The sequence below is a fragment of the Centroberyx gerrardi genome, chromosome 3 (assembly GCF_048128805.1).
Source record: "Centroberyx gerrardi isolate f3 chromosome 3, fCenGer3.hap1.cur.20231027, whole genome shotgun sequence".
NCBI lineage: Eukaryota > Metazoa > Chordata > Actinopteri > Beryciformes > Berycidae > Centroberyx > Centroberyx gerrardi.
Window position 1 is genome coordinate 12,958,815 of NC_135999.1, and position 27,340 is coordinate 12,986,154.

General features: G+C 43.1%; 1 protein-coding gene across 1 annotated transcript in view; it reads left to right on the forward strand.

The window, feature by feature from the left end:
- Positions 1-2,987: 2,987 nt before the first annotated feature.
- Positions 2,988-27,340, forward strand: part of sh3gl2a (SH3 domain containing GRB2 like 2a, endophilin A1) — a 36,538-nt gene continuing 12,185 nt past the window's right edge. Inside the window, exon 1 of the mRNA XM_071911693.2 lies at positions 2,988-3,230. Coding sequence (XP_071767794.1) covers positions 3,186-3,230 — 45 coding nt within the window. The 5' untranslated portion in view covers positions 2,988-3,185. The remainder of the gene's footprint in view (positions 3,231-27,340) is intronic.

A 27,340-nucleotide genomic window follows, 5' to 3' on the forward strand; every position in this document is an offset into this window, starting at 1 on the left:
ATTCTTGACTTTTGACAGATTTGCAGGTTAACACAATTTTCCGTTTGTAGAGATACAAATGTACAGCATATAGCAGCATGTGCATGTTAGATTATTAGATTTAGGTTACAGAGCAGAAGTGTCCATGTTAGCTGTTCATATTATCGGACATACAGAAGCCCATAAATACAGAGTCGCGCCCAGACGTTTCTATGTATGTGCATTGTTGGCTATTTCACATTATCAAATTTACTGATGGAGGTAACGTGCAGCCCTCCCGAAATGTGAGCAGATGGACAAATTTGTATTGTTCTCCGGTCACATGACACATGTCTTCCGCGGGAGGGAGGGGGTCTCGAGGGGCTGTTTCGGTGCACCTTTTAATGCTGAAATCAAGTTGGGCTTTGCCTGCTGCCTCCACCTCATTGCTCCTAATTAGCCTACCTGCCTTACATTATAAACGTTTGCATTTAATCGCTTAGCAATTATTATTTAGGACTAACACAGATGTCGTTTAAAAAAAAGACCAAGTCCAAAAATACATGTCTCATACAATATTATAACTAGAACACTTAAGTTAAAGGTTGCATGAGGAGACATATACAGTAGATTGCGATAGATTGTTTAGCACCCACGTGGTTCATACTGACAAGTAGCCTAATGTCTTCATGGCGAACCAGCTGCATACAAGCTCGCATATTAAGGCACAGTCACTAGTGTAAAAATAGCTTTGTATTCTGCAACCTGTATGCGGTATCGTTTAATTACACGGCGGGATACACTGGTGCGGGTCGATGATAAATGGTGCAAGAACATAATGGCACGTTTCCCTGACGAAAAATCACTATACCCATAATATTCCTGTAGGGATCACAGTGTGTCTGTGGTAGACCTGTAGAGAAATTATAGTGATTATCGCATTTAATGGTATTTTGCTTCCCTTGTGGCATCACTATAATATTCCTATAATATTTCCTATAGGAATTTATAGTGTGTCTGAGGGTCCCAATACTGAGTTTACAGTGATCTTATTGTATGGTGTTTTTTAATTGCCTATAGTAGACCTCTCACTATAACAGCACTATAATATTCCTAAAGGCAATTCAAAAGCCATTCTGCTTTTGGGTTTAAGTGGCTTTTGAAAAGTAGGCCTACTATCCTTCATTTGCTGTGGGATGAGTAGAGTTCCTTTTCGTAATGGCTCATTTCCAGCACAGGATCATATCCTCATACACCATCAAATTCTTCATTTGGACATTTAACAGCCGCATGCTCACTATAATATCTAGATGGCCATAGCAACACATCCTCCGGTTTTATAGCCTAGATGGTGATATTCACTCCGCGCCTTATTCCAGGCTGTAATAGTGGCCATATGGGGTGCGTCTCTAACTGTTTGCCAAAATACCACAATCGGCCGGCCATCTGCCGTCGAGGGGCTGAGCTGAGAAGTGTGAGCAGGTGACTCCTTAAGCTTTAATTCAAGGGCCATAACTCGCTTAGTCCTGAAGATTCGTGCACTTTTTAATCTTCTCAGCCAAAGAATATTGAGATGGCCAGATTGAATTGGATAAGGTCTGACAAACCAACCTGGTCTGTTGTGGTTCTTGAAAATGTAGTGATGGTTTACTTTACCATAGAGGCTCTGGTAGTATTAACAGGGGTTATAGTGGCACTGAAGTGAGCTGGGTAGCAGGACTAGTCTCTGGTCTCCCTGCAGCTCTGTCTGATGGCCGCTGTCCAGGGTGCTGGACATTTGGCGGCGCTGGAAACGCCACGCTACACTGCAAACAAGTCATTGAGTCTCATTAAAATAATCTTTTTCTTGAAAAATGGAAAATAGTGCCCAAGGGGTGAGATAATTCCACTTATGTACGATGTAGTTTCATTTTTTAAGGAAGTAAGTGACATTATGTTGATACTAGCATACTAGGAGAGATCTGCGTTATTGGGCCTTATTTCAAGATGTGAGTTATTTCAAGAAAATCTTCTAAACAGTCGAAACTGCATTGGAATCAAGTGAAAGTATCTCACGCCACAGATAGTTCCACTTGTTTTAAGAGCAATGCGATTTTAAGACTGAATAGGAGAAATGATTTGTTAAGATGGCCATTTTGCAGCGTGTGTGCTTACCTGCAGCTTATGGAAGATAGCGTCTGTGTCTGCGTGTGTTCAAATCGCATGGCTACGTGAATGGGTTTGTGGGATAGTTCTTCACATCAGAAGCTGTGGTGTGGTTTCTCTGTACTTGGCTGCCCTGCCCTAATTTAGCGGCCACATCCCTTATTTATCCACGCATTCCTAATTTATAATGGCGTAGTTACAACGTACTCCTCTAACGTGTTTAGGCTTATCACTTGCTGGCTGGCAAATTGGCGTGGAGTGGTAAGGCTTAACTCATTAAGGCGTTACAGTGATGCTATTGCTTTTCTCAGTAACGAGTAGCCTGATCTAGGCCTACTTAATTACTTTTTCATTTGCAGTGATAGCATTTAGGTTACCAAACCACAAAACATGAGGGGTTTTTTTGTTATTACCCCCTCTAAATATCAGATTGAAGTTGGATTATCCAGAAATTACAGGCCTATACGACACCCATACCCCTACCCCCATTAGTTTTTCTCATAAATTGTCGTCTTCCTCTTAGATAAAACTAGCTCAGATAAGAAATGGTAGAAACGTTTACTCTCTTAGGGTGTATGTACTTTGGTTTTATCGAGGGAAATGATAACAGGAACAAGAACATTGCACGTCAACACTGGTTTCCCTGATAATTCACAGGAGAGGTAGCTGATTTTCTCGATTTTTGAAGGTAGGAGAGGATGCAATCTCCAAAAGCAATGTAACCATTTGTGAATAACATTAGTACATTTGAAACGAGTAACGGGAAAAGTGTAAAGCGTTATCCGAGTTTTTGAGTAACGAGTCCGACCGTGGTGAGGAGGCGGCTGCTTTAAAAGGAGCTGGCTGCGGCGGAGCCTGCGTCAGCGGCGTTCAGACATGTGGGTTTGACATCCAATAGCCTGATCACGGCTTTAGTCAGCCGCTGCTCACAGGAGATCCCTTCTGCTTAAGACCAACATAGACAACGTAGACAGGGGTTTGCCTCGGCTCGCCATATCAACCCACACAATTAGGACCGAGATTTCCTCCGCGCGCCTGCAGCATCAGTCCATATTCCCAGCTAGAATCACCGTGTAGCAACCATGTCTGTAGCGGGGCTGAAGAAGCAATTCCACAAAGCCACTCAGGTAAGAGGACACGCTGTCCTGCCGTCCGAGGCTTAGGCTACTACTGTACATCTCCGCGCTCAAGTGTCACATAGCTGGGGAGCAGCAGTGTGGCATTACGAGCAATTGGATGATGCAGATTCAACCTTACTCGTGTTGGTGGCTGAAAGGCTTCTCGTGCTGCTGCATATGAGCTAATGTGCATTAGAATAACAGGGGGCGTTGTGCAATATTTATTACCTTTGGATTGGATTCTAGTGCATTGAAATGACTGGCGCGGTGCAGCAATGCGCCATCGAGTCATTTATTATGTCTCAAAATGTAGCCTACATTTACTATGGTTATTGAATGCATGGCAGGAAGACGAATGATGAAGTCTCGTTATTCTGTGTGAACGTCAGCGAGGCAGATGGTATGACAATGTGATGATGGTGGTGTCGGGGACATCAGTGCCTCTATATACCCTTCAGATGACATTCCGCACCGGCCACGGAAACACGGAGCTCATAGCAGCTCGCACTCGCATACCGCCCGTCGCAGGCCTACATGAAAGCACGGTTTAATTCAGTGTTGTCTTGCAACTACAGCAGGAGCTCCGATGCACACGATGTTATGTAATCGCTAAGTGCGCCTTGGCGGAAATCCGTCCTTACCTCAACAGTTGCACGCCATGACCTCGGTGCCCTCTAAACGCATAGCTTAACGCAGGACACCAGCTCCCTTATACCAGGGGTGAGGAATTAAATTGTGCTTCGTCTTCCGAGCTAACGCTGAGGCATCTTTCCCTTTCAGATGTAGCCTAGGCCTCGCGCGTGATATTCAGTTCAAGGTTATACTCAGATTGATCATCTTACGTTCAGCGCAAGATGAGAAACCCTCCTGGCTCCAGTCCCATCCCATCCATTTCAGTAGCTTTAGTTGCTCAATATTTTATTTCAAAGTGCTCAGACTGGGACTTAGCCGTCATTAAATTTGGATGTCACCGGAGTGGTCGCTATAGTCCGCCACCACCATCCACCTCATCCACGGGATAGTGATGGTTAAAGGTGTGGACAGAACTTAGCGTTAACCGGAGGGCTTTCAGTGACTTTCATTTGCAGTGGGAGCTGCGGGGGTCCGGGGGAGGTCGCCTGTTTTCTAGGGGTGAGTCACAGTGACAACAGACTGACAGCTCCCGGCCCCGCACAGCAGGACGCCCAGAGCGAGGCTGAGTCACACTGCTACTCATCAACTAGGCTACTGCATCTCTCTCTATCTCTCTCTCTCTCTCTCTCTCTCTGTCTCTCTATCTCTATCTCTCTCTATCTCTCTCCCTCTACATATTCAATTTTAATTCACTGTGCCTTATTGGCATGGATATAAACAATCTAGCCAAAGCAACAAGATCAACCTTTACTTTCCCTCTTTAAATCTCTCTCTCTCTCTCTCTCTCTCTCTCTCTCTCTCTCTCTCTCTCTCTCTCCTCCCTCCTCTCTTTGCTCTCTCTCTTGTTTTCCAAAGCACCCAGACTCAAAATGGCATTACTCGCCAGCCCCTGTTGGCATCGCTCCTCAACATTCACTTGTTAGGGAGATAGGAGGGAGTAATGAGTTAATTGTGACACTAATAATAGCCTGTCTGTTGAGGGTCAACAGCTTCTTCGATATCAAACTCTGGATATTAATTGCATGTTGGACCTGAATGACTGAGAACAAGGTATCAATTTGTGAGGACAAGTGTTGATTTACACAGCAAGTTACCAATTTGGAGTCCAATATGCCGATGCAATGTAGCGCAGTACTGTAGTTTATGTTCATTCATATTTTCATTTAGCGTTTGTATTGTTGCTTGTCATATTGCCATATTTAATATATTGACATATTGACATTTGAGATGCTTGTACAAATGATTAAAGCCACGAACAGGAATTTATCTGAATATACGTATCTCCATTGTGCATGTACACATAGATTCTTGCAGACCCAGTACTTGCTGATAGAAAATAATCTCATCTTTCCGGTCCCTGTAAACCTAATAATAGAGATCTATTATATTCAAGGGTTTAGAAAACACTAAAAACAAAAAGAAGGATTGATAAAGCTCATGTTTTGCTGTTACACACTTTCAGTCTTTATCAAGAGCTCACTCGATCCAGTTGGACGTAGACAGCAGCGCACGAGGGGCGTTAGACGGATGTACAGATTGTGTTAATTCTGTGTGATGAGTCTGTTGTCACCTACCAGGGGGGAGAAATGTGTCTGTGGAGACCGTGTCCCCTGTGGGAGGCCTTATCTCCCCTTGCAGATGTTCCTCCACAAGCCTCAGACGTGTGTGTGTGTGGTGTGCGCTTGTGTGAGTGGCGGTATGAATGCATACACAGGTGTTTGTGTGTGTGTGCAAAATATCTGTCCATACACGTGTGAATCTGTAGAACTTGCACAGCAAACATCTCTCATTCCCTATGTGATTCTGTTGGCTCCAGGCTCAGAGTTAGCTATCTCGGTGGTCTTCTCTCCTGCCGTCTGTTCCCCAGCATTACCAACCTACCCCCCCCCGCACACACACACCCACACACCCATCCCCACCCCCTTTCCTCTTCCCCAGGCTCCCAGTGGCAGACGGCTCCCCTCAACCCTCTGTTCCCGTGCCACAGCGCCAGTAATCCAGCCAGGATCAGACCCCAAGTCCTAGACTCACATACTGCAGGCACAAAACCCAGCAATCTGGCTTGGCTGCTGCAGCTCCACCCTCCCCAACCCAACCCAAACCCAACCCCACCCACCAGCACCCAGCACCCCCCACACAAGGACAGGGGTCAGGAGATTAAGGGATTGAAAAGAATCGGATAGGACTTTGGTGGAATAGTTTGATGGCATTTATTGTACACAAAATGTACAAAAAATGTACAATTGCTGGCCCATTTTATTTCTGTCGCTGTTTGTTCCAGAGTCGGTGTCGTGACTTGGCTCATGGCAGCAGACAGGGCTTCTTAGGCCTTTATGTCCAATAGATGATGCTTAGGGATGGGACGATATATTGAAATTCAATACATCGCAATACAAAAATGTGACAATACATATCGTGGGGCAGAAAAATGAATCATGATATTAGCTCTATTTTATTCTGCTGTAGTAATCACAAATGAGACGGCTTGACCATCATAATTTCACAATCTCTACATCCAGATTATATTATTTGCACTTTGTAATGACATTTTTAAAATGTTGTTTACATTCTAGCAAGCCATAGAAATATTTGTGGCTCAGGAATACACATAATTCTGCACAGTCAGAATTTGTTGTTATGTAACTTTTATTTATTACATCTTATTGTGGTTGTATCAAATCGTGAGATAAGCGTATTGTCGCATCCCTAATGATGATGTTGTAAAAGTTTGGATACTACTTTGAATAAATGGAGCCACGCTAACATCATAGTGGTATATAATGTAAATTGGAACAGATTGCATATCCTAAAATGCTGCATTGACCCGACGTCCCTGTGCACCGCTAATTGCTAATTAACCGTGCAGGTCTGCCTCGCTGATGTGATTGTACGGCATCTGCTTTGTGATAGGTGGAAAATTTCCATTCTTCTGCATGAAGGCTAGCAGCATTTCTTCATTGTGGGCTTTATGGAGCAGGACTCTGCAGGGAAAAAACGCTCATAAACGTCAGAATTTTATAGAGTTACTATGGATTTTATGAGATTCAAACACACTCACACATGCACACTCACAACCTCAGTTTCACCTTCTCACACACACACAGTCTCCATCACTGGGTAATTTATTACACATAGACAATCGCCCTTTTCTGTGATGCACACACACATAACACATCTCTCCCTCACGCAAGGGCATTGGGGCTCAGTGCAGTGCATTAATAACGGGTGCCATTTTAAAAGGAGGGGAACCACAGGGCATGAAGGGTAAACCCATCAGGTCCACCGGAAATTACTTTTTTCTTTTTTCTTTCTTTTTTTTTTCTTTTTAAGCAAGCAATCCATTACCTATATGTTCTTAAGTATTACTGTTCTGCATACACTATGATAGATTATAATGCCCTGACATCTTTTATCCTAGGAAAATAACAATGCCCTGCTATGAAAATCACACCTTTACTTTCTCCTTTCATTATCTTAAGCCAAGAAACAGTGTTTCTGTCTGGTATTTTTAGAGGCGAAGACTGCTAGCTATTACATCACAAGTCAACTTCCCTCAGAGTCAAATGAGTCATGCTGGAGCAGATGCTACTCCCATGCCAGGTCTATGGAGAGTCATATATATGAGTGCATGAGTTTGCAGGTGCTTGTGTGTGTATGCATGTGCATGTGAACGTGATGCAATGTTACGTCTTGAATAGAGTAAATGCCTAATAGCCATAACTATTGTTTTATTTCGATCTAATCTACTTTTAACCACCCATGTGTTTTTATAGTGGCCAAGGGCAACACCATTGTTTGGATATGAACAAGTCAATAAATCATCACAATATGACACATGATGTGCTTATATTTATCCTAGGGCTGCAGAGAGCATAGTATTACTAGTATTACTAGTATTATACTTAACACTCTAGTGCAATACATTCAATAAAAAGTTCTGCAGAAGTCAGCGGGGTTGAAGAGGGCAAGAAAGGTTGAGCAACTATGTCAGAATGAGTGAGAAAGAAAAAAAGTCTTTGGGGTTTTTGGTCTTGTAGTTGTTCCAGATCACGTTGTTTTGCTTGATGTCATTGTGAGAAAAGGAAACTGACACGTTTCCTGACAAGTCTGGCTGCCTCTGCTGCACATGACACTTTTGCTGCAGGCTGCAGCTTCAATAATGTCAATCCCAATTCCTGTTATGTTAGTCCATATTAGTCTATTTTCCTCAAGATTGTAAGAGGAGAAGAGGATAGGATGTTAATTAAGGGTGAATATTGTGTCTTAAATATACTTTTTCTCACCACGCACCACACATGCTCTTTGTCAGCCATTTCCTTGGCTGCAAGTCAATACATGGATATTTTAGAAGTACTTGAATGTGTTGTAGTGCTGGTCAAAGCAATGGTCATAGATACTGACAACACAGCAGTGAATTAAACGTGCATTACAAAGTGATGAACAACAGACATAATTATCAAATGCTATGATGATGAATTTAGGTGACAGTACTACTAATTCAGTATTACATCTTCAATAACACCAGATCTGTGCAAACACCATGAAACAAGTGAGTTTCATAAAAAAAAAAATGAGATATCCAATCTTTGAAAATAGACAGCTAATGCTGCAAATTGATTGATAGCACAAAATATAAACAAATTGTGCTACTTTTTAAATGAAAGTAGTAGGATGTCTTTGGTGGACAAAACAGTGCAATGTGGATAAAGATATCTCATGATGAACTTCGGCAGGTAATCATTTCTTTCCACAAAATGTATGTCTTGTTTTGGAAATGAGCTCTTCAGCTGTTGAACGTGTCTCTGGGGACAGCTGGAAAACACAGCCAAGGTACACTTGAGTAACAGCTGCACAAGCAGCATGAAGTGTCATGAGGTCAGCTGTGTTGTTGTGTGTGCAGACAAAACTATCCGTGTCGATAGCTGCGTATGTGAACCTGTGTGATTGTTGGCATCCTTATCTGTCTGGGTGCTTATCGATGTTATTGAATCATATCAATTTGGACTGTGCTGTTGTCCGCTACTAAAGCAGAATCTGACTGACTGAATGCATCTGGGAGACGAACTGGAGGGAAAATTACAAGTGATGCATATACAGGTACATACACACACCCGCTGTACAGCAGCTAACTGCAAAACTGTACAAGAATTGTGTATCTTTTTTAGTTAGACTAAGAGGAAATTGGCCAGAGAAAATGCATCTCTCACAATTGGTAATAGAGCAATAATCCTTCATTTTGTAATAATCCTTTGTTTGGCCACACAGGTTTCCCAATGTGTGCTGCATACTAATACCAACACCACACAAGTCTCACCCTCATTCTATTGTGTGCAACATTTTGATTTGTGAATTGGAACTGTTCTCATTTCAATTTGTAGCTTAAGGGCAAATAAATACTGCACAATATGGGTCTGGCTCATAAGCACAGGCGTCAGTTCACCCTCTCAATGTAGTGATGCTGAAAAGTCTAATTCAATTTACCCAGAATTTATTAAAGGGCTGTGAGGGCTGCACACCTTAACACTGTGAATTCTAATGCTTGGTGGTATGCCAGACTGCTCAATCACTCAGCATGCTGAAAATCACAACCAACGTTTGCAGATAGACTCTCACTATGCAAATCTCTCTGGTGATGGGGAGTCTGTGAAACTGTAGATAATCAAATCATTTATCTCCCACTACTAAGGATGTAGATGTAGAATTAGAAAGTCTGACAGGCTCAAAATTTCCTGCCAACCAAAAGATTGGCGGTGTCATTGATTTCCTCTCTTTTTATTAGTGTACAGCAGTTGTTTAGTGCTGTTTAATTTCCAGCGCTCTTTATCATTGAGACAGCTTTGACACTGATAAATGTTTTAGTTTGACTTGACACACATTAAAGCAAAATTCTTCTTTTAATAGCGGTGGCAAAGCTATCAATTGACTGTTTTGCGAAGGCACATACACACAGAAAAACAGATCATTTCCAGCCCGACATATTTGTGATGTTTGTGTAACGAGCTGGAAAGGAGAACAGCAACACTGTGTACGTCAGTAATGCCTGACAGGCAGATACACACACACTCAAACACGCCATTAGCTGTCATCCTTAGCTCAGAGGCTAACTGGATCGCCGACCGCGTCATTCAGAAAAATCTACTGTACTTTATCAGCAAAGGAAAAAACTGAGCAGAATTATTGAGCATGACTGTGTTTACAAGGAATGGCTGGCCCAGATAACTTATAGAGTGTATTTACAGATAGAACAGTGATAATGCTGTATTGATTTTGGTGTGGTGTTTGCTGTCGTATTTTTTCTGTTACAAGGGCAGTGGGAATCCGACCAGAGACGTAGAGCCTGCTGTTTATGCTTTGGTCCATTTGGATTTGAACTGTTATCGTCACGCTTGTTTTTTATGCATGCGTGTGCACATGCAGGCATTTTCTAGCATGTATTCTTTAGTTATAAATGGGTATTTAATGTGCGTACGTGCATGTGTGCCTGCGTAGATGTACATCGGTGCGTGCCTGTGGGCAGCAGTGGAGTCCTTGGATGTGGCTTGACGCCTGCAGGGCTTTAGGGCAGCAGATTGTGAGTGGGTGACTCATCCAGCCTGGCTCCTCGCTGGGCCTACTGCAGTGCAGCGCAAAACAGATCCAGCTGGGAGATAACAGATGGGGGGGGGGGGCCAGAGTGGAGCAAAGAAAGAGAGAGATAACAGGAGAAAGAAGAGGGGGAAGAGAGAGAGAGAGATAGAAAGCACCCTTGAGAAGGCAGAGAGTAGGAGAGATAGAGAGAGAGGTAGAGAGAGAGAGAGAGAGAGTGCGACCAAGGGATGCAGAGGACGAGAAAAGGAAGTGCAGGACTGAGGTCCAACAGGCAGAAGAACGAAGAACAGTAGATCCGTGTGGATTCATTTTTTAGTAGTCTCTCCTTTCACTCCCCCAAGCTGAACTTTGTTGAGTTATTGTTTCTCAAATAGAAGTATATTGGTTTTATTCCAGTCCCTTTTCCATTTTTCAGTTATTAATTGGGATAAATAGCATTATACTTGCTGGGTGATGGAGGTGAACAGCAGTAAGTATGTTGTATTTGCTGTCTGATTTGCTCATGCTTTGACTAATGTTGCCTGTTTTACATCTTTTCACCTATATGCAGTATACATTTTGTCTGTATATGGTAGATTACACAGAGCAGGAATGACTTGTCTCGCCATACTTAGTTACACTTGTCACTTGTCCCACCCAGTCCATCCCTTTGTGGCCTATAGTGTAATTCGGCACTGCAGCAGAAGTGACGCTGCACTGGACCGAGTCCATCAGTTCAGTACCTGCAGCAACGCGCTGCCCATGCTTTTATCTTGATTCATTTCCACCCCTCAAAGTGGCTCTATTACTCTGCAGTTTTTTTATTGTCATTTGCCTTCCAGATGAAAAGCGTGTTTTTACTTAACGCAACAGAGCTTTTTTACTGAAATGTCTCCATCAGGTACATTTTCCCCGGAGCGCTGTGTTTGCTTGGGCTTTCTACGCAGGCATCAGTTTTGGTCAGCCCTCTGACAAGTGCAAACACCATGTCTTGCTTAGATATTTGATCCCTGCTATTGAAGGTTATTCAATTTCCTGAAATTTTCACAAACAGGCAAATCTTTCACTGGTACTCAGACAAGTTGTGCTATATATTAAGGCAGCAGTGACAGGTTTTTGACCGGCGTCAGTATAAAATATCTGCTCAGCTCCATCACCAGCCTCTGAATGTTCTTATCCGCTGCATTGTAATTGATTTCCTTGACGCCGCATTCAATCTTTAGGAGACCATTACAACAACGAGCATTCGTCCCTTGACTCTTAAGCACATATGGACCCAGACACATTTCAATGGGACCGCATGGACAGAAACAATATAATGATGAGTCTTACAAGCCTAGGAGAGGGATGTTAAATTCCCTTAAATACTGTATTGTATATCTGACTATGTCCCTTAGACTTACTTAACGTATTAACATGGAGGGGGGAGCAGGAGCAGAAAGTTTCAATAAACTGTCAGCAATACCACTTTTGACAGAAGCGAGTGCACATGCAGAAGCCAAAGGTTGAGAGTTGGGCTGTGGAGTTAACAGCGCTCTGACGTCAGCTTTGTTCTCGAGGTTAATGGCAGACGGACGCTGCCTGGACCAGTCCTATTCTTAGCTCGCCCTGTGGTTAGATACTGAGGTCACATTCTGATTAAAAGCACTGGTGAGTTGGACTCTTCGCTGAGCTCTTCATTAAATGTCCAAATCTGAGAGAAAACGTGACCGAACAAGCGTTCACCATGTGAAAAAGATTTCAAGTGTGTCTAAGGAGAAGGACGGCCAAGTGACAATCGCTAGAGGTTTGTGGTTGCTTGATAAGAAGAGAGTAGTTATTCACCAGTGTGCATAGATTCTCTCTCTCTCTCTCTCTCTCTCTCTCTCTCTCTCTCTCTCTCTCTCTCTCTCTCTCTCTCTCTCTCTCTCTCTCTCTCTCTCTCCCTCTCAGCATCAGTATTCAGGCCATGGCTGATGTTTTATTCAGGACTGGTATATTATATATTCTGGGCATCAACCACTGCAGGAGAGAGGGGCTAAGGCTTGAGGCTTGGAAAGGGAAAGAACCTGTGATTAAGCACTAGATAGGGGGGTTGCCTCATCCACCTTAATTAATGCGGAAAAAAAACGAGGGTTGGTACTTTTCTTTCTATTCATTTTTCCTTCAAAATATGCATTTCAAAATGTTCACCATTAATATTATGTGTGAAAATTCCAACTATATTAAATGAAGAAATAATAAAATTAGGTTTTTGGCTGCATGATGATTCCACGGTTAGAGAAGGGACGCTCTCAGGAATGTGTTGCCGTTCTGGCGGACGATAGCACTGCCGCAGCCATTTACTCATTTAGACATGGAAATACCTGCAAACAATGATAAGACTAAATTGAAACGCACACACACACACACTCACACACACACGCTTCCGCTTGGGGGACATTCAGGTCACAGCTTTATTACCCAAATCCACAACCCACCTACCCAGAAGCCTGCAGTGCACTCTCCTCACACCGCAGCCAGCAGTGTGTGTTATTGCCTTTTGTTGTGGCTGTAGACATCGTGTGCATATAATGGAGGGCAATGTGTCATTTGCCAATACGGATGCTGGTGCTTGCATCCCCAGGGAGCTTATAAGGGTATTTTCAATGATCTATAGTGCATTTGCTCAGGGTCAAAGGTCATTCTCTGGACAGGGGTCATGAACCAGCTCCCTGAACCCAATTATATAGGATGTGGAAATGATCGACAAGGAACTATATATTGCCATCATGTTTTCAATCAGGATTTCGAACAAATGGAAGAAACATCAGCACGATGCATTGGTGACACCAAGACTGAGGCACAAGAGAATAACACAACATAATATGTATATCCAAGCATATATCTTTTCCTCCTTGACTAGAGGAAAGACTGAAAGACGGACAGGAGGCACGTGGAGTATAAAGAAAGAAAAGATGATAGAGGGAGAGGATAAAGTGTGAGAAAGGAGGACAGAGGGATAAGAGGGCCTGAGGAGGAGAGGAGAGGAGGATGTGAGGGAATAAGAGGAGGAAGTGGTGGGATGAGAGGAGGGAGGAAGAGGAGGCTGTGCTCTCAGGCAGCTGCAGCATCACGCCTGTCTATCTAATGCCTAATTTGGCTGTCAGGAGAGAGATAAAGGAGCAAAATAATGAGCGGTGACTCCTGCCAGTGATCCGTGGCTCCTACTCCAGCCTCGTGTGAACGTACGTGTGCGCATGTTTGCATTAATGACTTCATGTTGTTTTGTGCGTATATGCATGGGGATGGATGGTGAGCGTGTGTGTGTCCATATGCATCAAGCATATGCATGTGTGTTTGCGTAGGTGTGTGTAGGTAAGGAACATCCATTCCCACTGGCCAATTAGGGCTTCCGATGACTCAGTGCCGCCACAGTGAATCGTGCCGTTGGAGCACCAGCTGGCATCAAAGAGTTTAGGAGTGCTTTACTGCACTAATACGTCTGCCGGAGCGAGTGCGGGGGTGTTTCGGGTCGGAAAGTGTGTCTTTTTGTGTGTATTTCTGTGTGTTTCTAAAAAAAAAAAAAAAAATCCTCAGTACAAAAGGCGTGTGATTTGATCTCGCCATAGACACACAGTAAGCCCACTCTTCCGCGCGCACACACGCACACACGGCATCCTCCCACCAACCGCAGAGCCGAGACTGAATGGATTGTCAGGGATTATGCTCAGATTAATCAGAGCACAGTGACTTCGCATCATATCGGAGCTGCGTGCGACTCGGAATCATAACGGCGCCGTGGTAATCTGTGAAACGTGCCGCATGTGCCGGTCTGGAAGGCCAAGCACCAAAAACCATGTGACGGGTCAAAGATTCAAGATTCCTCCCTGCTCTTACTGATACAGAGATAGATTCAAATGAGTAGTGTTTGTTGATTTCTTAAAGACTGGGGATTTTAGTGCTAATATGCAATTTATGCATTCACCCACAACCTATGACTTGTTAATTGTTACAGGTCCTTTTGCTATACACTGGAAAATACTCAAAGTGTGATGAGGTGAAGAGGCAGATACTGTTTGTAAACACTGTTTTGGTAGGCTATATTAAACTAACAAGAAACCCACATTAGAGTATTTAACCATAAAAAAGTCATATTATTCTGTATTGTAATTGCTCTAATGTTATTGTTCGCCATGCAGTTCAGTTAGGAGCTATTTAAGCACCTTGGCTCTTTGTCTAAACAAGCCTCTTCATCATCCTCTAGACCTGCAGAAAGTACCACAGGCTTATTGGAAAACAGTCATTTTTCTGCCTGCGCGTGCCTAATGTGACAAACACCTCCCCAGAGTAAACTATGGATTAGACAGCTTGGATTAAATGGAAATGAAAGATGTATCTTTAATTACAGTACAAGTCACTTGGCTAGAGGTGTTACATATATATGTGTGTGTGTGTATACATGTGTGTAAGTGTTTGCATATGACTGTGAGTAGATAATTCTACATTTCACAAAGTCCAGATAAAGACGTATAAAAGAGGGTGGCATTGGTCAGGCACTTGAGATTGTTGGCATGACAACGCTGGGAAAAGTAAGTCTGAAAGTGGATTGTTAAGCCTTGATAAGATGTGTGTATTTTTGTTTTTGTGCCTGTGTTGAGAGTGTATGAATCTGTGTCTGTGTGTGTGTCTCTGTCTGTGTTTGTGCCCATGCTAACAAACTAGGTTAAGTCAATAATTTATGGATTCAACCCCAGACATACACACCCAAATAGCATTTGCCCGTGCCTTTATGGACTTTAACTTTTCAGCCACTATGTGTTGAATGCTCTCCCACGGTATTCTTTTAAATACTGTCAACATAGTGGTCTGGTGCTCAGGGAGGCTGTCCTCCAACAGGTTCCTTCAGCCCCCCCATGGCTGCCAGTGTGCATAAAGTATATGTTTCAAAAGTAGGTAAACATTTTTACATATATTATTAATACTCAGTGTATGATTTAATATTTTCTGTTTTCAGGTACACTTATCATTTACGGACTATTGAATTTTGAATTATTTTGTTACTTTGTGACTGAATTAATGAAAAATGACTACAGTTATACAGCTTTTTTTCATTATCATTATTAAAAATTGTTTACCTACTTTTGAAACATATCAAGGTATGGCACCAACGTATTGTGTACAGTTGTGGGGTAAGTTTTCATAGTATTGAAAAGTAGTGAGTTTTTGTGTGTGCTTACATGCAAAAACCACAGCTCTTAGTGTATGATATGGTGAGTCGATGCTGCGAATTACTGAATTTCTAAAACCGTTTCTCTGAAGGACTACTCTCTGCTTCTAGTTATGCATCTTTGCATAACAGTTCCAGCTTTTATCAATTGAGTGTGAATGATGCTTTCTTCACGAAGCTCTTAAAGCTGCGACTTACCACCTTTATCTCCTGCAGCTGTTAAATAGAGATGAGCACACAGTTTTTGTTGACTCACTTTTTTCTATCTCAACTGCAGTCTTATGGCAAAATGTCTGTGTGGGTCTCTATGTGAGTGTGTGGGAGAGAGAGAAAAAGAGACAGCATGCACATACAGTACGTGCAAGTGTTGTTTGTGGTTATTTTATTGGAAAAATAATGCTGAGACATGATGATTGAGGAGTAAAAGCTGTGCAGAAAATAGCCCTGTCAATTGAAACTGATGCTCATTTTGAATGCATTGATTCAAAAGCATTAGAAAAGGACAAGGTCACAAGTGTGCCGTTTACTCTTCACAAATAATGGACTGTAGCAATATGTGCAGCTTATTTATGTTTATTGCTGTCTTTTGTCTATCTTTGGTATTTCATCTATCTGTTTAATGGTGAACTCTTTCTTTTTTCATATCATATCAAACATGTTTTAACATCTGCCAAATGCACAAAAACAAACTGAACATACTTTACTCTTATATGAAATAATTTATTCCTCAGTGTAGATCTGTGTGTGTACGTAATGCTGCAGCAGCCGTCAATACTCTGGGTGTCATTATATTCCTGATCCTCCTGTCATGACCTTCTCTACGCTCAGGAAATTCAATCAAAGCGGACCAGTCTTGAATAGCAGATAGTCAATATCAAATATACGAGATGTTAGTCTGCTGAGGCTTTTCAATTCGCTCATCTTTTTATGAGTGACGCCAGCCACTAAATGTATTTATATTATTATTTATTTTCGTGGTGCTGCCAGACTGACACACTGTGGTAGCATTCGGTCTCGTCTGAGATGAGGAATCTGTTTTTGCTGCAGTATTGATTTTAGTCTTAATGCACGTTTGCTCCTTTCTTCCAAGACCCATTATTCTGCCGTCGCTGGCAGACTGTTTAGTTTGAAGTTATCAAAGACATTTATCTTCATCAACAATGATAATGGATCTTCCCTCAAGCTAGGCAGCATTTGTACGGAATGAAAAGCTTGTTGCAACAGATGTGTTGGGATCCGAGGTGAACTTCTGTGTTTGGTGTGTTGGTAACTATCTGTTGGATTGTGCGACCGCAGGCTCTGTCTGTACAGGCCTCTCTCTCTCTAACTAGACCTGCTGGATTGTGACAAGATCTTGGTTTCCCTAATGGTCCATGCTGGTTTCACTGCAGGCATGCTGTCAGAGCATAAAGCATACACTCCGAGGTTCTGTCTTCTCTCTTTCCCCTGTTTGTTTTCCCTTGGTTGCTCCAGTTAGTCTCTCTCCTCCTACTCCCATTCACATTTTTTCTACTTTTTCTTATCTCCTTTTGTTTCCAGCGTGTTCTCACACAACCATTGGTATGATATTTCATGAAAAGTTATGCACTCTTGATTCGTACTATACCAGCACATAGCCAACCTGATTCGTACTACACCTATGCATGGCCTTGCACTTGAATTAAATGTGAAATAATACAAAAGAACACAAATTTGTGATCACACGAAATTAGGGTGCATTACAATTTTTTCATAATGTTTGTATGTATAATTTTAAAGCATGATTGACCTTGCTAAACTTACATTACTTGCCCTGAGCCTAGTAATAATAAAATATATGATATAAAAAGAACACAAACATGTGATCATACAAAATTAGGGTGCATTAGTTCTTGTACAATACAACATTCATAACAATGAATTTGCTATGAGGTCAGGCTGTTTTCCATACATATTCATATTCAGTCTCCCTCTTTCTCTTTGTCTCACATACGTTTCTCTCTCTCTCTCTCTCTCTCTCTCTCTCTCTCTCTCTCTCTCTCTGAGTCCCTGAAACTGTCCTGTAAGTCTTCCACAACCTTTAAAAAGTCTTTGCCTCTGTCCCTTCCATTTTCAGAAATCAATAAGCAAAGGCTTCTGCAACTTCATCTTCTCCTGAGGCCGTACAATCCTTCAGCTTTCATGAAACATGGAGCTTCCTCAGTAACTGATGTCCTGTCACTTCCGCCAAAGCCTTCCTCCCCTAAAATCCACTTAGCCGTTACAAAGAAGTGGCCAGGGCAGGTTTTTTCAGATTTGAACATTTTAGTATAAGTTCAGTATTATTATCTGGGCATCGTTAAACTGACTTGTAATGTAATTCCATCACTCCAGAGCTGCATTTTTGATGAGTTTCACATGTTTTCAGTGGGCTGTCTTACTGATTACTGGCCATGTGCTCCGTATTGTTTTGAATGCTGATTGATTGAGTCCATTTTCGTGCTTCTGTTAAATTCCTTTTTTGAGCTTTGGCATCAGTAGTCAGGACCAACCCAGGCAGATAGAGCCAACCTTTTCCCGATCCCAAGAGGGGTTATTACTGTCCCTGCTCGAGAGAGGGAGAGAGAGAGAGAGAGAGAGATTGTGTGAAAGGTCACGCACCTCATCAGGATGACGCACCGAACCGGGGACCTCCTGCTAGGAGACACATGCCAAACTCTCTCCTGAGCCTCCCTCAACGATTCCCTTCCCCAGAGGCTGAAATGATGGGAAACCAATACTCCTCTCTGTCCAGGGACCGGAATCCAACAGCAAGTCCAAAAAAACAGCAGATTTATAAAATGGCTGCTGTCTCTTTGTCCCTGGAGTGAACTAATCTGACCCTGGTCTCACCACAGAATATCATAATCTCTTCTCTTTGGATTCCCAGTGTGTAAAATCCTTAATTTAGACCTAACCTTTTGTTGACGTACTGCAATCCCATTGAATCACTGTCACTGCACGCACAATGCATGACTAGGTGCTTAGCTTGTGTCTGTCTAGCTTGTCAAAATCCTTCAGCTTTAAAACCCTTCTACAGAAATATTATTGAACAGATTGGATGTTACTGCAATGGCTACTTTAAAATTTAATTTGGAAAGAGGACATGAGGATGTTTTAAACACTTTAATATACAGAATTAATAAAAATGCTACAGTATTGGCTTTAATTTTGTTTACTCTGCAATAACACAGACTGAATGTGAAGTTGATTGAAGCAGAAACTGGTTTAAGGTTGGCTCCTCATAACTGGAACACAGTCAGGAAAAACTGGCTCTGTTTGACAGGCCGACTCTGAGTTATGGGCAGAGCTGCAGTATAATCTTAAGGATAAATGATGCGGTCATGAATCTGAGGATTACAGATGCAGTAACACACACACACACACACACACACACACACACACACAGAGTCAGGGCAGCAGTCTTAAATTGAGCTTTAATAACTGTCATCAATACTGATGTTCAGCATTCATTATCCTAGTCAACACCATTACACCCACGCAGATTTAACTCCCACCGCTGCTGGGCGAACATTATGATAACATTAACATAAACCTACAATGATAATACATGTTTCCCTTTACTGTAATGTGTCTAAGAAGTCCAGGCCTCACCAGTCGAAGCTCTATCATTATCCCTTCTCTGAGACACACTACTCCCCTTTGAAATGGAAATTGTAGAGTGGCGATCATGTCCACAGAGAGAGAGAGAGAGAAAGTGAGAGTGTTGTTTATATTCCTGTATGCATGTCTATATGTGTGTCTATAATTTGTGTGTGTAGGTCATGTCTTCACTGAGTGTCGTGTGACTACGGTGAGTCACGTCTTGTGAGGATGGAGTATGATTTAGAGAATCATTGTTTCAGGGTCCTCTCTCTCTCTCTCTCTCTCCCTCTCTCTCTTTTTTTTTTTCTCTCTCTCTCTGGTGAGGGTGTTGGATGAAAATGAGAGACTCTGTATTCAGATTGGAGGTTTGGCTTCACAAACAGAGCTACTCATGTGAGACTAGGGTTTGACTGATATGGGTTTTTTTTTTGAAGCACGACGCCGATATTTTTTTTTTATTGAAGCTGCCAGTAGCCAACGTTTTGTGCCAGTATTCAATATCTTTTAATGTTTCCACTGTCATGCCAAAAAATATCAGGATCAGTGTTTTCCTCCAAGGATTTTATTCTGAAAAAAGCCTCTGAACAGCATTTAGGCTATGTGACACTAAAACTCTCCACTGAAAGCCATACAAATTAAATTCTTTTAGGGTTAGCAGCTCTTTATGACAGTGTGACCCAAACCACCTATTCAAAGGCAGAGAAATTTTGGGATAGATTACTACCTTTACATGATGAATGAATAAAGGATAAATAAATTAAACATACGAAGAAAATCAAATTTCATTACAGGTTTTACAGACTGTTTTTTATGCAGCTATGGTCAGGGAGGAACCTCCATCATATCATCAATGGACGACATGACTAGCCAATATCCGATATTTAATAAAAGGCCAATATCGACCCAATATATCGGTCTAACCCTGCTGGAGATGCCTTTCTGTTGTGGAGGTGGCCAAAGGGGAGAGGGCAGAGGGAAAGACAAGAGAGAGAAAGGAGGAAATGGAGAGAGAGAGATTTCAATAGACAGATGAGATGGACAGACAGGGAATGGGTGAGAAAAGAAGTGAGTAGTTTGAAAGCGGTTGGGACGGGACAGAAGAGGAGAGAATTGAACACATTGAGTCTTTCACACATTGTCATGGCTCCTGTGCAGAATCAGTAAGTGGCCTGGCAGGGGAATACTGCAGCTGAGAGCTTCTAATGAGATCTGCCAAAAGAAAATACTGACAGCAATAGCAATTTACACCCTGTGATGGCAGCGTGTTTAGATGTGGCATGACACAGTGGAATCAATCTTATCTCAAGTGGATGCAGGATTCATTTGTTTTAATGGTTTTCAGCTACTTACAATTCAATAGAGGAACACACTGCTGTATTAATCCTACTAAGTTCCAAGAGCATTAGACAGATCAGTTATACTGTACTGACATGTTAATTAATTATAAAAACAATAATTAATGTGCTATTTAATTCTTTGTCAAAAATAAGCCACATGCACAATTGTCATGACACAGATATAAATATATTCAGACATATTTATCAATTGGAATGCACGCACACGCACACACACACACACACACACACACAGTCTCATTGTATAGTTTAGCAAAAGCTTGCCATCATTCATGCAGTGCGTGCAGTTACTCATTCTCCATCTTTGTGTCATCATGATAAATATCCAAATGCTCAAAAACTCTGGCACGTTTTTCACACGCAGACACACACACACACACAGTGCCAGCTGGTTCCCCCCCCTCCCCCGTCTCTGGAGCGGCACATGGATGGGTTGCAGTGTGCACACACCGCCCCAGCTCCAGACTCATCCCTGCCGTTACATAAGAGCCATGCGAAGGCTTACAAATCAGATTATAACAGCCACAGGCCACACACTCACACACACACGCACAGAGGATAGAGGTCAGTGAAGCAACATAGCCAACCGGTGGATTGATGCTGGCATGAGTCTGGACACAGGGAAGGTTGGCTCCCAGTCCTGTCTGGGTGCTCGTCCAACCGGCCTGTACTGGAAGCCTACCTGTGTTATATGATACTGAATGGACTTTACATTTTAGATGGTACGCAGCAGCCTATGCAGGACGATTTTGTTGATTTTTCCTGGTTGATGTAGGTCTGTAAGATAATTTCCAGTGGCTTTACCTGTCTCTCTGTGGTCATGTAAAACATCACAACCTGGCTTAGCTTGGAATATTGTTCCTGTTAATGCCGCCGCAGCCCTTGATGTTCCGTGGGATTACCATCATCCTGAAGCGCCTGTAGTTTGGACAGCTACCGGTCGCCCCCACACTGGCTCTTAACATGGCCGCCAGGATTTAAGCATAACGAATGGCTATCCCTTGATTCCTGGAGAGCACAGGTCAAACCTCAGGAAAGACAATACGATTATAGATGTGCTCCCAAAGACGGGTATTAATATCTATGCACAATTAGATCCTCCTAGTGCCAAGTCCCAGAAAATCTGCTCAGCAGGACTTAATCATGACAGTGCAGATTCCAGTTAAGATGAATGCGCTTGGAAGTACTGTTGAGTCACAGTCCGGTGGTATACAGGGTGCAGTGTTGCATGAAAAAGGAAATGCTATTGCCCAAAAGGGACAATGAGAACAACAAGGCCTTGAAGGTATTTGGAGGTGAGAGGGAGAGGGAGAGGGAGAGGAGAAGAGAGCGGTAAAGACAGAAGAGGAAACGGGAGCAGAAAACAAGAGAGGCCATCTGTGGACAGAAGAGCAGGAAAGCAAAAGGAGATGAGACAAAGCTCTTCTGGGCGTTGTTATGCAAGTGTTTCTGACTTTTCAACATTTGGCAGTCTGCTCACTCTCGCACATCATATGCCCAACTGACCCTGGCCTCTCTCCCTCTCTCTCTACTTCTGGCCTCCTCCATCCTCCTGTTCTTCTCTCACAACATATGGGGTGAGGAGGAGAGAGGGAGACAGTTAGGAGGAAGAAAAGAGGTGGAAAAATATACCAGATGAACCGAGAAGCAAAGAAACAAGCTCAGCATGAAAGAACATTTCTTGAAGGGAAAGAGCAATTCAGAGGAGGATAGAAAAAGAAAGAATTTGCTCACGCTTGGTTGAGACCCCCTAAAGGTGACAGGATAACTAAGAGGGGAATATCTCTCTTCATCTCCGCCATATAGGGAGATCCTTCCACCTACATCCCCCCCCCCCCGCAGAGGAAAGAGGAATGGTTAGGAGCAGGCAGGTGGAGAAGAGGGGAGGGATTTTTTAATGCTGTCAGGAAGAGTCAGATCCTCCTGTTATTGTCCAGCAGCCGGGGCAGTCCTCCTAATAGCCTCACTAATCACTCTTGTCATTTTTAATCCCCCTCTCCACCCAGGGCGTATTTAAAGCAGGGGCCTTGGTGTGCCCGTCCGGGATTAGACTAGCGAGCAGGAGAGGAGGGAGGGGGGAGAGGAGAGGAGAGGGGGAGGGGAGGAGAGGAGCAGCAGCAGCAGACTACACGTGTGCCTCACATTGGGCGCCATGTGACCGATGCTGCGCCTGATGCTAATGCTAACGGTCCCGAGATGCGAATGCGAGCGAGTGCTGGCGAGCACAAAGAGACGCCGCCTGATGATGTGTTTCCTGGCCTGCTGGATAAGTCCTTGAGGAGCGAGGCTGGCTCGGAAAACTGTTTCTCAGCTTTATAGGATAGCTAAGAAAAGACTTGCATTGATTTCTGTCACACTGCCCAGAGATTTGTAGAGAGAGAGGTCATTTGAGGCAGTGCAGGGCGCTGCACCGTGACTGTGGTGTGTTTACTGATTTTGACGTACACATAGATGCGTACTTTTGCAAATAAAAGTCACCCATTTTTTTTGATCCTGTTTAGCTTTGTTTTGAAATATCACCTAATGAGGTTCACAGTACTAAAGGTGATGAAACTGCTTTGGGTATTATCAAGCAATGGAGACAATCTGCAAAAACATTAAGCCACAATTACTTTCAATTATGTGAGTGCATTTCAATTGAAGATTTTCTGTCCTTGGTTTTTGTGTTTCTGTTTTGTTCACCTGGATTCTACCAATCCACAGATACAGATCAAATCATATTTCTTCACGCTTTTAACAAAACAAGATAATTGCAAAGCAACAGAGGACACAAAGGCATGTAAAAACATGAGAACAAATGCATCAAAATCTCAGGATATGATGCCAGAGCTTGTGTGTGCATGTGTGTGTATACGATGCAGGTTACAATACTGATTGTAATGTGTTATGCAATAAGCAGCGTAATCTAATCCTGGACCTCCGTTTAACATCGATTTAAGATAGACACTTTTAATGTGTGTGTGTGTGTGTGTGTGTGTGTGTGCGTCTCATCCAGGACGTTTGCCTCCTCAGCCACTTAATAGTATTAGCTTATGGACTCTGACTCCAGCGTAAAATCCTGATGTTAAAACAATCCTATAATGTTCGGCAGGAGTGTTTCTATTAATCTGTGTGGGTGGTTCTGTTTATAGAATAGAAAATGCCTTTGGCCTGCAGGAGAATTGTCTCTGTGGATTCAGAAATAGCTGAGTGATTTCCAATACCTTGTAAAGGTTTGTTTTTGATGGGACATTGGGGTTTTAGAAAGCACATCATCTGCCACTGATGGATGAAACTCCAAAGTCTGGAGCAAGTGATTTGTCAAATGATTATGCTAAATTAATCATTTAACATATTTGCATTTTCTCTGCTAAACCAGAGACATTTTTAATGTTTCTTAACTACTGTAGGAGAGCGTAGGCATTGCTTCCGTCCTCTTGTCCACCCTCCCTACCCGCTGTTTTCTCATCTTTCCCTCCCTGCCTTCCCTCCTGAAGCCCCGCCCCTCAGTTTCTCATCCACCAGAGTGAGATGCATTCATAATGGTCAGAGAGTAGTGATAGATTTGTTTTTCCATCTGTTCAACTCCTGAAATAACTGGTTTCTACTGTTTCTGTCTCAGCCTCTATCTCCCTATCTCACCCTCTCTTTCTCTCTCTCTCTCTCTCTCGCAATGTAGGTTTAAATTTAAATAAATCAGACTGCCAGACCTCTGTTATTTCAAGGTATAAGGTATAACTTAACCTACTGCTGTTGGTAATACGTAATAATAATGTTTATTTTTACACAATTAATACTTGTGGTGATGCTGATAAGAACGGTGCCCTAGTAGTGTGGAGTGTTCAATTTTGACCTCTGTCCTAATTTCAAAAGGCGTGGCTGTGTCTGGTGCAGCATGAATCTAACACATCATTTCACTGCCCTAATTTAGGATACATTGATGTTTGAGGACTATCATCATCACAGCAGAGGTGATCCTTACGTCAGTTTGGCTCTTCTTCTAGCTGCAATGCGTACGAGCGCACTGCGTAGGGGAACTTCTCAGAACAATAAAATCCACTTAGTGAGTGCAAAATCAATGAACTGTAAATGAGCCTTTTATATCACGCTGGTTTCAAGCTTTACTACACGTTCCCATGTTGCATTTTCACGAGGCCCCGTGAACATTGATATGCACTAAAAGGTTCCGCTGTGATAATCAGGAGAGCACATCAGGACATACTTCGCTGCCTGACCTTTGCGATGATGCAAGAGATTTTCGGACGGGGAGGGAGGAAGGGCCCCGAAGCCCTTGGCAAGACTTCTGGGCTGTTTTCCTCTCCCCATTTAGCATATTTAATCTGGTCTGATTTGATTTGCATGGGTGCCAGTGGCAAAGAAATGGAGAGCGAGGAGAGAGACCTTTAGTCCGATGTGATCCAGATTTGAGGGTTTTCCATGTTTAGTCTGCGGTAAGAAGTTCACCAATATAATAATAATAATAATCCCTGAAACTCACTTTACCTTAACCACGCGTCAACAATGGCTGCAGAATATCACAAACAAGTCGGCCCAGACTCGGCGATGCTTGTAGCAGCTATTCCACGCAATGCCTCTTTGTCCAGAGGCTGCATGAGTCAGCAGCATGTGTGTGTGTGCATTTGCATGCATCAGCACTGTGCAGGGTGTTCACTACTACGAGCGTGCGTGCTTCGTATATGATTTCCCCAGCTGTGACGTCACAGGTTACATATCGTCTACGCCACTGCTGTTATCCCCCAGAAGCCAACTGCGCAGTCTGTCAACCCGGCGAGAATCACTTCGCACTGCTGCCACTGCTGCTACAGTCACCTTGTCTTGTCCTTCCCCTGCAGGGAGAGTAAGAGAGGGGAGGGGGGGGGGGGCGGAGGGGCAGAAAGAGGGTGACGAGGGGGAAACAGAGAAAGAGAAGAGGTGGGTTGTTGAGTAAGGGGCAGATTAGGACGAAGAGAGACAGAGGGAGCTTAGCAAAGTGTGTGTGGAAGCGGGGTGACATTGCCGGGTCCCCGGGGCGTTTTAGAATGCTGGTTTCCTGGCCATTAGGCGATTGTTGGGTTTAACAGTCACATTTAGAGAGGTTGTATTAAGTCAGGACATCACTGGGAATAAACGAGCCCAGATTAGCCGCAGGGAAAGCCGGGGTCATCTGACTTCTACCGCCAGTCCCACGGTTAATGGCTATGGCGTGCTACGTATTCCTTCGGTGTGTGCGTGTGTGTATGTGTGCGTGTGTTCATGCATGTGAGGGCATTCGTGCATACATCTCCCATCCATCGCTATACTAAACTGCTATCTCCGTGGCTTGCAGCCGTCTTTGCAAAGTACTACTCCTGCTCTTTCTTTGTCCTAGGGCAGCAGAGTGCACAGCTTCTCCGGCCCACTGACTCAAAACAGCCACCAACGGCTCATTTTCATTCATTCGGTCATTCTTCCCCCGCCAAGCGATAGGTCCCCACTGGCGCTACTTAATTGAGTTGCTTTTCATCTGTTTAACTCAAGAAATAACTGGCTTCTGCTGCCCCCGTCTCCTAGCCCCAGCCTCCATCTATCTCCCTCTCTCTCTCTCTCCCCTCCACTGCCACTCATTGTTAGTTTGTGTTTTGTCTCTGCTGAATTTTTATAACAACTACAGAAATCTCGGGACACACACACACACACTCATAACACACCGTCACCAATCAACACGCAGTCTACTACCAAGCACATTGCTCCTGTTGCGCATAATTGATATTTCATGCGGTGCATCTTGCATGTTTTTGTCTGGCGAAACATTTGATTATGGACCAGCCACTGCTGTCTGCCTGTCACTGTAATGACTGCTCATTTGCTAGAAATTGCAGCGGGAGAGAGATGGAGAGAGACAAAGAGTGTGTGTGTGTGTGTGTGTGTGTGTGTGTGTGTGTGTGTGTGTATGTATATATGCAGATTACTGTCTGCACAGTGGATAATGTTCTTATCCCACTTTCTGTCTGCTAATAAACTGAATGGGAAAATTGAAAGACTAGTGGGAGGAAAGGGTTATAGGGTTTGCAGCAAAAATCAAGACTAAACAGATTTCACATGTTACTTGTCGGATTTTAGACAGTTCTATCAATATTTATTAACCTGAACAAGCCTCCCCCAAAGCTTAATACCAGGGCACCAAGGCTCTAACCTGGTGATGTCATCACAAGATAATACCTGGAGCAGCACTGTGAACAGTGAACTGGAGACTGACTTCAGAGCATGTTTGAGATTTTACATCCAAATGCACCTCATTTCACTGTAGCACTACCAGGACAGAAAGAGAAATTTATAATCTCGGTTCTCTTTTTTATAAATTTGGAAGAGACTTGTTAGTATTCACAAATCATGACTGAGCTGTCCAAAAAACATAAGAATTCTGTTTTTAAGAAAGATCATTTTAGCAAAGCAACACACTATCACACACACTTTCCAACCAGTATGCGTCCATATAGGGAATGCATAAATACAGTAGGCTATATATATATCAACCCATTTGCATGCTATTACTCCATATTTGAGGAAAACCACTTTCCTTTCTCCATAGAAGCTAAAAGGTGGACTTAAACAGATCCTCTAAATCTGTGACAGCAGATGAGATATTGTTTAATTTGGAGCTCTGAACCGTGTGTGTGTTTATGGCTTGGTAAATCTGTTTAGAATGACATAACCTCTGAGGTGTCTGCATCACCCAAGGCCGCCCTCCAATCCTGTCACTGCAGTGGCTTTCAATCCCACACACACAAACCGCACATAAACCAACACTCAAAGGC